This window comes from Cyprinodon variegatus, unplaced genomic scaffold, assembly GCF_000732505.1.
Source record: "Cyprinodon variegatus isolate N-32 unplaced genomic scaffold, C_variegatus-1.0 Scaffold9, whole genome shotgun sequence".
Classification (NCBI taxonomy): Eukaryota; Metazoa; Chordata; class Actinopteri; order Cyprinodontiformes; family Cyprinodontidae; genus Cyprinodon; species Cyprinodon variegatus.
This window is the reverse complement of record NW_015150462.1, coordinates 2,187,879-2,199,236: the sequence shown is the minus strand read 5'-3', so window position 1 is coordinate 2,199,236 and position 11,358 is coordinate 2,187,879. Positions and strand designations below refer to the sequence as shown.

The following is an 11,358-nucleotide window of genomic DNA, read 5'->3' as shown; positions in this document are numbered from 1 at the left end:
GTAGTATTGAAAAGATCTATAAACCCATTTATGGAAGCAAAATACTCTCTTCAAAGTTACCTGCCTGCTGCATCCTATTGTACCTCTCTGTCTAATTAAGTTGTGTATGTTTGTGTTGGTAGAGGCGGCAAAGAGTTCTCTAGTTTCGGTTTGGACACCGTCTTTGATGTTAACTCCATAGTGGCTGAGGTCCTGTTGTGAGTAAGCACCTCTCTCTCCGGTGGTGAGATCGGTAGAATCAATCATTTGAAATTATTTATAAACTGTCAGTATTTACCAACAGCTTTGACAATGAGGTTTTGCACCAGATGCTTTATGCAATCATTGTAATTATTTGTGCATATTTTAAATTAGCTCCTTTAAAGTCTGGACCTAAATCAAGTTGAGAATCTGTGTAATAAGCTGGTCGAGATACACCTCCTGGTCTCTGTCTCCCAGCGCCATTCTAGGTGATGAGGTGAGGTACGTCCACACAGATGCTGACCTGCTGGCCATGGAGAAGGCAGCCAAAGGGAAGAAGGACATGGTTCTCAGTTATGTGCGTAGTCTGGGAACACAGGGTGAGGATTTAAAGCTGTAAAATGGCCGCAGTGATTGTAATACCTGCTCTTAGCCTTCGGGGATTGTAAATGAACCAAACTGGATCTTTGGTATGTTTTGTAGAACACAGATCACTAATGGAGACAGCTTATGTTTACGGATCAAAATATCAGTTCATTCTCATAACTGGAGGTCCAGTATTAAAGCAACTAGGGTACGTCCTTCTTGTTTTTTTTCTTCTCATGATAATAATTCGCTATTGGAGCCTAAGCGCTAACAGTGACGTGGTGTTTTGGTAGAGTAAACGAATCATCCCAGCTGTCCCAAGTGTGGTTCCTCCACTGTAGAGCCGATGACACCTCCATGACCCCGGTGACCTCTGAGCGCTGCCCGTCGACGCGTATGAGGAAGGCCCTGTCCACTCTTAACCTGCACGCCTTCTTACAGCTTTTGGAGGCCCCGCTTGTGGTAAACAGAATCCGGTTATGGATTATGAATCAGAAAAAAAAAAGAAGGCATGGTTACCTGTTTTTATATTTCTCGCCATCAGTCTGAGGTGTACGTCGACCCTTCCTTGGTCCCGCCCCCACAGCTCCCCTATCAGCTGACGCCTCAGGTTTTCCTCTTTTCCCACCCGGCGACTGCTCAACTTGACCGCGACGTGGCCGCCGCTCTAGCCTGGAGGCTGCGAGGCGTCGCTCTGCTGCTGCTGGTGCACAGGTGTGCAGAACCTAAAGGAGCCGCGGGGAAAAAAACATTCATTATGTTGGGTTTGAGCTGATTTTAACAGGCTCTTTGTGTGCCGTTGTGCTTCCCAGGCAGAGCCCAGCAGTGAAGACCCCTGATAAGTACAACGCTGCCTATCGGCTGCCTGAGAAGGTATAAGTTCACACTCAACAATTTCAATGTTTATTTGTTGGCATACATTTTTTTATTTAAATTTTTGAGCATCTTTTATCTAAAAAGAGTCAGAATTATACATGTAAAGCTCACTGCATCATCCAGACATCTCAGGAGTAATGATTTAACTCCTCAGCACCACAATCAACAGATTTTAGATGGAATAATGTCTGTATTTAAGCCAATATTTCTACTTAAAGTAAAAAATCCACAATCGAAACAAACTTAAAGATGCATTTTTTTTGTGTGCCCCTAATAGCCCCATATTAACATTATAATCACATCCAATATGTTAAAAATTAATTCCTGCTTGGGTGTTTTTTGTGCGTTTCAGAGTTCAGAGGTGAAATATTTGACCTTGCACAGCTTCGATGAAGTATTGACGCTCTTCACAAAGCATGAGGAAGCAGAGCAGGGGGAGGAAGAGGATGATCACGTGGATGAAGATGAAGAATCCCATTTAGGTTAGAAGATTGAGTAGATGTTTTTTTCTCAGAGAGATCAAATATAAGGTTGAGGAGTAGAATAAGAGGATTAACAGAGGACCGCTGTGTGAATGTGTGTCCCCAGGTGAACTGGATGATGAAGTCGCTGCAGAGGTCTATAAAAACCGAGCCCACCTCCACGACATGGATTCAGTCACTCAGCTAACTTCACACAACTTCCACAATGAAATTGCAGAAAGTAGCCTCACAGTGGCGCTGTTCTATCTCAAATGTAAGATCATTTTTTGCACATTATTGTTCTTGGTTTGTCAGTTGGTTGCACCATAACTCACTGTGGTTTTGACCACCAGGGGATGCTGTTTCAATGGATTTCCTCAGCTCCTTCATTGAAGTTGCAGAAAGACTTGAAGGTAAACAGCTAGGAACATATGCACAACAAAGATGGAAAGAGCTTTAATTTCCAGTTTATGCTTAAAAATGCAACTTTAGGGATATAAAGTATAATTTGAGAGACTTCTTATTCATTTAATTGAAAGTTTCTGTTTATGATTGCATTGCAAAAGAACTTCCAACTTGGCTTTATCATGCTTCACCTTTGCATGGTGGTGGGAGCATCATGGTGTGGGTTTGCTTCTCTCACCATTGGATATCCTTAAAGGAAGCCTGTTAAAAGCTTCACAAGATTACTTGGTTGTTTATATCGTGTTATCCCGACAAAAAAAAAAAAAAAAAACACCCTAGTTTGTGGCTTATGAGTTAAAAAGGTTAAAGGATTATAAATAAATAAAGCAAACAATGCTCTAGAAAAGCCAAATTATGTTTTGTGTAACTTTAATTAACACAGAATTTAGTTTTTCAAAATGATATCTTTAAAGATTCCCATGTTGAGGACGTTCATATGTGTGTGGTGGACTGCGGGGAGTGGACTGACCTCTGCGCTGCTCAGCCTGGCAGGGCTGTCCCGTTCCAACCAATCACAGCGTTCCCTAGCATTCTGCTAATGCGCCCTCACCAGTCGGCCCAGCACTACAGAGGAATGCTGACAGGGGAGGCTTTGCATCGCTTCATCATGATGTAAGATCCCTGGAAGACCTGAATTTCTCACTTAAAACAATTGGAGTAAACAGATAAAATAACAGAAAGGACAATTTATTTATTGATTTTACTCATTACTCACAAACTCACAAATTTGTTATTTGATTAAAAGTTATGTCAGGTTTTTAGATGCATTTTGGACATATTCTGTTGCGAGTATCACAGGGTCAAACTTTACGTAAAAGCTACACAAATGTTTAGTTCGATGAGTTTCTTATCTCATGCTATAGGGATGCACGATATTGGGATTTTGGCCGATATCCGATATGTCGATATTTTAAAACTCATGTAGCCGATAACCGATATCGATACCGATGTTAAAGCTGGACAAAAATAAGTAGTCATTGAAAATAGCAGTTTTGTTATCCATTTCTGACACTTTGAAAAATAATATACTCAAATATATTTTCATATGCTGATATCAAATTGATTTTTAAAAACGCGGTATCGATCTATTTTACTTTCAAAATCTCGTGAAATTTCATCGTTCTGTTACAAACTCTCGTGATATTTTGCAAATTCTTGTGAGATTTTGTTAGTAAAACAGATCGATACCGCGTATAAAAATATGGCAACATTTCGTGAATTTTTGGGGGATTTCGTAGCATAACGATGACATTTAGCAATATTTCATTAGTAAAAGAGATTGATATGGTGTTTTTAAATGGCAATATATCAGCATATGAAGATATTGTGATATTTTAATGTATCAACATTTTTTCCCTCGTCTTTAGAAGTTTTTAAGTCTGTAAAAAAAAAGTTTTTGAGGAAGAAGAAGAAGTAGTATTTTTTTATTTTTTAGACTTTAGAAACAGGGGTGGCCGATGTCCGATATTCAGTTTTAAGGCCGATACCGATAGGGGGCAGATTATATCGTGCATCCCTATCATGCTATGCAGACGTTCAGTCTGCACTGATGAAAATTCCCTCAACTCCACTAGAGGAACTCTCAAAACGACTCAAAATAACAGCAGTCCCAACTATTTTACTTCCCGCTAAATGGGCTAATAGTGAGTTAAATACCATGAGGCATTCATAGAAAGCGTGTAGAACATTTAACTGTCATCATAAGATGGTCAGGGGCCTAGTTAGGATGAAAGGGAAATGATTTCACAGGGAAAAATAAGTTGCCCTGTTCTTCTGGAGAAAGGTACTGTATCCTCCTTCCCTTCCTTCCTTATTTATCAATTTCCTCCTCTGTGCTCTTCCCTAATCTCTTCCTTGTTCCTTTTTATATTCTTTCCTGTGTCCACTTGATTTTCGAGTTTTGTGACATCCTACCATCTTTAAAGAAGAAAGTAAGAAACTTGTAGAAACTGGAAAATTAGCTTTACTCTTCAACATACATGTGTATTTGGTTTAACTTTTGTAACAAACAGGAGCCGTGAGGCGTCTCCTGTGCTACTGTCCACCAAGGAGGAAGTGACCTCCTTCCTTCAGGAGTCTCCTCACCCTGATCTAGCTGGTTACAGGCCGGACAGAGCCCTGGGACTGTTTAGGACTGAAAGCCAATCAGGTATGAGCCTATGAACGACCAATCATAACATACCAGTGCTATAGTTCATGATTACATTGATTTAAGATAAAACCGTATTCCTTTATATTCATGTAATTTAGATCAGGTAAAATGGTTTAATGCGCTTCTTCTGAATTTTTTGTCTGTTTTCTGTAGAATCTTAATAAAATCTAGTTTTGGTATTTTTCTCCCTCTCCCAGGTCTGTCTGTGTTCATTGAAGCAGCTAAGTCATTAAGAGGAGAGGTTCTGACAGGACTCCTAACTGACGTAGTGATGGAAGAATGGTACAAACTTTAAATTTATTCAATGTTTTTCTCTGTTTAAAGATCTTTTTTTATTTTTTTTTTGCGCCGTTGTTCATCGTTTCTCTGAAGCTGCTGTTTGCGTTAAAGGTCAAACAGCTTCTTCAACAGACAAAGCATAATTTGGTTAATTATCGCAACAATAAAAGGGGAATATCATGGCTTCCAGAAGCAAATAAATGCCTACTCCACAGGGCTGCAGAGCATGCTGTGGACCCTCCTGCAGTTTTGTTGTTTCCCTCCTGGAGGGAACCTGCCAACCCTTCAGTGTTGCCAGTGGAGTCATCTTCTAAAGAGCTGCTGGCCCGCATCTACTCTGCTCTGCTCCAACCTGTGGTATGTGTGTTCCTTAAAAATGATGCCTCTTTTGGAGCCTTTTATGACAGAAGGCATTTGTAGGGGCTTATCGTGGCGGACCACCTTCTGGGTGATTGGTTAGCGTTAAGATAAATCCACCCCCAATGCTTGTGTTTTCACCTCAGTTGGCATTAAGCTCCCCTGTTCTTTCCGAGCATTACTTTTTGCCTCCTTTGGAGGCATATTTGCTGCTTACAGCTTTCTATTTGCTGCACCATCAGCTTTATGCTATAAAAGCTGATGGAACAGCTGCTTGATTCAGCCAAATCACTCATATAGAAACGAAAAACGTAGCAGAACGTCGTCAATTTACTGATGCTGGCGTTTTTCCACTATCATGCATATGACCGTTTTTGCAGATTTGGTTCTTTGGATTTAGCGTCTTATTCCAATTTTCTCCCCCCTTCAGCCTGAGGTGACTGTGGAAAGCCTGCCGTCCCTGATCTCCCTGGGTAAAGCTCTCCTGCTTCTCTTTGTGGGTGAAGAAGATGATGAGATTGGGCGGAGGCACAACCAGGCACTGGTGGAGGAGCTGGCAACAGTGGTGGAGCAGGGAGGCGCCAAGATGGAGCGATACCTGCCCTGCTGGATCCACCTGTACAGTTTCCATTAATTATATGCAAAAAAAACAAACCACTTTATAATTTATTGTAATAAAACTGGAAAATAACACACAGATCTACTCTGTCTGTCTTTCAGTGGCCACACTCCAGCTGGTATGTCTGTTCTGGGGTCGTACCTGGGCTCTATGCCTCCACTTCCTGCCTTGGTGCTCACACATTTACCCAGTGGGGATGAAGTGTACCAGTATCCACCCAGTGCCCCTATACTGGGCTCCTCCGTGCTGCAGTGGCTGCAGAGAGTTGAGGACGGGATGGAGTCACCTGCAGGTACTGTGCTGAATAGTGTGCGTCCCTGTCATTTAGGTGGAGGTGGGGGATGGGTGGAGTTAATCCTGATTAAAGGCATGGATCCACGAGGTTCAGTCAAATTGCATCTGATTTTTGCAAATTTTGCTGATTAATATCACCTCAACAGATTATGAAGAAGTATTGCGGAGAAATTACTGACCGAAGGGGCTTTAAAAAACACTGGAAACAAACTTTGTTTTCCACTTCTTCATGTAGCGTGGTGTAGTAAGCTTCTAAATACCCCTTAGAAAAATTGGCAGAGCACAGAAAAGTTATAGTAAGCATCAAATGCTCACTTTAGGTACTTTTGCATATCCTTTGATCTTGCCACCCTTTATGGTGAGTCACACTGTCCATATGAGAAACCGCCACCTTAATCCATGAGGCTTCATCGTGTCTCTGCAGGGATGCTGGGTGGTGACGGCTGGCCTCCTGCTTTTCAGTTCTACGACTTCCTGAAACTCATGGACATGCCGGAAACCGAGGAGGAAGTGGAGACGGAGGAAGTGGATGTCGAGGAACATTTGGTGACTAAAAGAATTCCAGACGACCAACTGGATATGAAAACTAAACTTCACTCTGAACTCTGACCTTTAAACGACACTACTGACTATTTACTGAAAGCATTATCAATAAGCGGTTATTAAGTTGTATACCAACCTTTCTTGCACTTGAGTGCATATTCTACAGGTGTTACCTTGAAGGTTTCTAAAGTGGCTGTTTCATTTCCTGGAGTCTGTGGTTTTGCATTCACAGTGAAGACAGCAGCTTTATCAGAAGGGGCTTACTTGAACGCTATATGTCTCTTTTGATATACATCCTCTGTGGTTAACCTCAGCTGCTAGTGGAAACTGTCAAACAGCTTAGCATTTTAAATATATATATATATTTTTGTAATAATAAACAGGTACTATTTCTTCACATTTATAGTGGTTTTGATTTCATTTGCATCATTTACCATATTTCTTCTGCCAACACCTTCAGCTTTAAAATGTTTTCATTATGCTTCACTTTAGATGTAGCGACATAAAAAATTGATTCATCTGTCAAATAGGCATTACAGAGTTTTTATGAAATAAAATGGAGAACTGCAGCACTTCGCTCGTACTTGACGTCTTAGAATCTACAAAATCCATCTTGAGTATAAAGCTTTGACTGTTCTCTAGGTTGTACGCACATCTGCTTAACAGTGTGGGAACTCCTGCCTGAAGTAAGTAAATAAAAATAGGCTAAAGGCTTCTAGATCCATCCGCGCTGAACTAATGAGGTGTTTAGTCTGCTTATCAAACTATGTTGTAAAGGTTCCAATAAAAAGGCTATCGGAAAGATATTTCAAAGTAAAAACTTACATGATGTATCTACTGAAATCATAAACAGATGTTTTAAAAATTTGATGTAGTTCTATCGATTTGCTTTTCTATAGTTCAGAAATCGATATTTAAATATGTGTCTAAATGTATCTCTAATACCTGAATCTTAAATCTAAACCTTAAAAATCTGTCATGATCTGGCCTGTTTGCTCTCCTTTAATTAGTCCTTTCACCTGTCCTTTTCCCTCCCTGCCTCAATTATAATTTATTCTTCTCACCTGTTTTCTCTTGTTTGCACTCAGTTCAGCCTGAGCATTCAGTGCCAGATCATTACTTGTCTTTCTGTTAGTCTGTCTGTTCAGTTTTAGTTCATGTCCTGGATCCTAGCAGCCAGTGGAAAGAGGGTTTTTGTTTGTCTCGTCTCCTGATCGTCCACTGTTCCTCCCCCGGCGGAGTCCTCTGGGTTTTTGGCTCTATGTGTGGGGAGGTTCAGTTTTTATCAAAGTAAGCCTGGCTCCAGGGAGGAGACCAGTTTAAAGTCCTGCATCAAGTTCTAGGTTCCACGTCCTGTCTTGGCTACCATCTTCCACTGAGTCTGCTCATCTGCACCTGATCTTTCGGACTCTGTCAGACTCTGAACCCGCCTGGGAGCCTGTGAATGCCTGGAAGTCTGGATCCTGTTCCTGTCTGTATCTGTCTGCTCTGGATCCCTGACCAGGACCGGCTTCCAGCATGTCCTCTGGGACTGCAGCACTTGGGGGACATTCTCGGACTGGACTGTTTAACCAGGTAAGTGACCAACTCAGATAATCATCTTCAGTCAGATGATCGTGGTCACTTACCTGTGTGTCTCCCACAGAGAATGTCTGCAGTGTCCGCGAGCCACAGCTCCACTTTAGTTTTGTTATTTAATGTTTTGAACTTTCCTACTGACTGTCTCTTCTGAATACTGGGTCCATCTGTCTTCGGTTCATGACAAAATCTCCACCTTGGATCTTTTCAAGATATGCTAATTAGCCACATCTAGCTACGGCCACAGCGCATAGACATGCTATTGAAAATGGGCATTCTTCCCATTCATAATTGCATTCCTATACTTAAAAAAGTTGTTTCCTTTTTTTTTTCTTTTTTTTTTTGCAGTATTTGAAGTTGCACCAGATCAGAGTAGGAGTTTGAAGAATGTGGATCTTTGTCAGCAGTGGATGTTTTGTAAGCATCTTTTCTATTGTGGCATTCAGCACAATTACTACTGAAATCTGGTATTTATTTCCTCACTCGTTAGATTTGAGAAACTTTATAGCCTCCTAGATCCATTTTTAGTCATGTTATGTAAAACCCTGGAGCAAAAGGAAGGTTTACTTTCTTTTCGCCAAGACTGCAGCTGAATAAACTTAAGTGGATTGTATAAACCTTTTTCTTTCAGCATCTGACACATTTTTGTTCTTGATTGTTTTATATGCATGCAAAAAACTGAGTTCAAAACAGGAGAACTGTAAGAAAAATAGTGTTTTTAGTGTGCAGGGCTATTTCTCTATTTCTCTTGGATGTAATTGACTTTAAATTAATATAATTGTCACATTAGAATCTTAATAGAGGTTTTGTTCTGGAAAAAACTGTAAAAGACTATCGATTATAAAGATCATAATGCATAATAGAATTACTTTATAATACCTCCTTTGCAACCGCCTCCGTTTAACTGGGAAATCTGTTGACTGACTTTTGTCGTAGGAAAAAAAGTATTCAACTATTCACCCTAGTTAAATAAACGGAGATCGATGGATTTCACTCAGTCGGCACATTTATTCGTATCTTTGGAAAGAGACAGTAAATAGGATTAATTAATATATAATAGAAGAGAAATCAAAATATTCCGACACCACTTTTCAGAAGCCGCCTTTGTATCATGAGCCCATTTTCATCTCAAATATGGACCACAAGTATTTAGACTAGTTGTTGACCTATATATTATGGTGAGAAATAATCTTTGATCTGAAAGATTTCATGTGTTTGGATAAGTAACAGCTCTTTCTGTCTCACCAGTCTGCTATGGAGTACCACAGATTCTAGTCCTTGGATCACTTTTCTTTATTTTCTTTTCACTTTCACAGGAATCTCCAGTTATATTCTTAACAGGACTCCTTTTCCATAGCTCTATATTAGGTCAAAGCTCTACAAAACTTTGTAAAAGGTGTTAAATAATTGGATGAATTCATACTTTAAAAAACAATTCTGATTATTGTTATTATGGTTTTGAATAAAAACAAGGATTTTATTTGTAAAAAAAAAAAAACATTTTTAGAAAGCAGTCCTAAGGCTTTTATTTATTTTGACCTGGAGGGGATTTCTCTGCGTTCGGTTTAAATTTGACCGTTCAAGTCTGTCAGCACAAAATGTCTAGACTGAAAACTCCTATTTTTCTTACTTTTGCAGACAACTTCCAGCCTGATTCATCTGTTTGGGTTTTTTCACAAATTAGAACCGGATTAAATCAGGAGTTGCCATCGTTTCAGAGAAAACTCAGCTCGATGTAAAAATGTGTTTTTCCAGAGATCTGAGCTGAAAGGATTTACTGATCTCCTCTTCCTGACAGGAGAGGGCAAACACTGGCTGGAAAATTGGAATTCGTTGCTGATGCTGCATTCTAACATTTTGTTTTCCTTATTTTTCTGGCTTAGGGTCTAAGATGTGAATCAAACGCACAACAGTGAGGTGTTTGGACGTCCTCGGAGAGGTAACATTTGAGTCATGAAATGACTTTAACAGATATTTTTCACATATAATAGAAAACAGAATCCATGCAGCAGATTTCCCATTATATATATATTTATGAATAATCTACCCTGTTCAAATACTCAGAAAACATTACTTGCTTTTGTTTAAATCTGCTGACTGACAGTAACTGGATGGTCTACATGAGAAGAAAATTTAGAATGTAGTCTTTTTAAAGCCACTGTTTAGGTTTTACTTAGTTGGTCCACTACAAACTTTGATAGAATAACATTGAATAGGAAACATTTTGAGAAAGTTTTGACTTAAAATTTACTCCAGGTAAAGGTTTAAATAGGAGGACAGATGCTCAAAGCATTAAAAATTCAATGACAGCTGGAAATTGAGTAGAAATTGCAATGTTTACTGTAGGAAAGAACAAGATACCGATACAAACACTAGTTCATTTCTTCATTGTTTTGTTTTGTTTATGTGCTTCTGTTTGGTCAATTTTTCACTGAATTTAAAGGTTAAGGAAATGTATTTGATTCCGTTTATTTAGATAGCCCCAATTCACAACACATGTCATCTAAAGGCACTTCAGAGACAATGCAGTCAGATCGGTAAAAAGTTTCTTTCATGGATGACCAGTTGTTTGCATCTTTGATTTCCTCCTATATGAGCCTTCGGTGACGATTTTCGCTTACATTTTGTCGTTGACTCTACAGCAATCCATCACATATAGCATGCACGCGGCATCAGTCGAGTGGAAACTCCCCTTTAACAGGAAGAAATTTCAGCAGAACAGGCTTAGTGTGAGCGTCCATCTGCCAAAGGTTCAAGGAAACAGGAGCAGACATACAAAAAGAATCAAATATACAAAAAAAAAAAAAACTGTAAGGCTCCAGGTTCCCGGGAGACGGACAGTCATGATGAAAAGTGGTCGCTATGTCCTCCAGCAGCCTAAACATATAGAAGCATAAATATAGAAAATAGCTCAGGATATTCTAACTATTCTGGATAAGGTATAAGAAAGGCAGCGCCAAGGAGATTTATTTATACTATTTATGAATATTGGTTATCGGCAATAACGTCAGTACTCATGGACATTGGCGCAGTTACTATAGCGATGGGAAAATTCTCAGAATTTAATAGAGCTCCAGTTTTTGTCACCAGCAGCATTCTTCCATCACTGTATTGCATTAGATGTGGACTGAGCCTCTGGGCATTTCTAAATCTTACTGCTGAATGCAGCTCTGTTAGTTCTCTAAGCT

General features: G+C 39.7%; 1 protein-coding gene across 2 annotated transcripts; it reads left to right on the top strand.

Moving 5' to 3' along the window:
• The first annotated feature begins 121 nt into the window (after positions 1-121).
• Positions 122-6,746, top strand: txndc16 (thioredoxin domain containing 16). Of its 2 annotated transcripts, none has more exons than XM_015378059.1 (16): positions 122-223; positions 439-560; positions 664-754; positions 840-1,008; positions 1,091-1,260; positions 1,359-1,419; positions 1,775-1,904; positions 2,011-2,157; positions 2,237-2,296; positions 2,762-2,960; positions 4,361-4,497; positions 4,698-4,782; positions 4,995-5,136; positions 5,567-5,754; positions 5,857-6,047; positions 6,474-6,746. In XM_015378059.1, the coding sequence occupies exons 2-16, from the start codon at positions 494-496 to the stop codon at positions 6,656-6,658; spliced, it is 2,022 nt and encodes a 673-aa protein (XP_015233545.1). In that variant the 5' UTR covers positions 122-223; positions 439-493; the 3' UTR covers positions 6,659-6,746. The 2 variants fall into 2 exon arrangements, with proteins under 2 accessions (XP_015233545.1, XP_015233555.1); XM_015378069.1 differs by having other exon boundaries at positions 138-201.
• The last annotated feature ends 4,612 nt before the right edge of the window (positions 6,747-11,358 follow it).

What these genes read in the sequence shown, in the direction of transcription:
- txndc16 (XM_015378059.1), top strand. Translation starts at nt 494, where the DNA reads ATGGAGAAGGCAGCCAAAGGGAAGAAGGACATGGTTCTCAGTTATGTG. An exon ending in AGATGAAGAATCCCATTTAG is followed by an intron (nt 1,905 to 2,010) that starts GTTAGAAGATTG and finishes GTGTGTCCCCAG; the next exon opens with GTGAACTGGATGATGAAGTC. An exon ending in TTGCATCGCTTCATCATGAT is followed by an intron (nt 2,961 to 4,360) that starts GTAAGATCCCTG and finishes TGTAACAAACAG; the next exon opens with GAGCCGTGAGGCGTCTCCTG.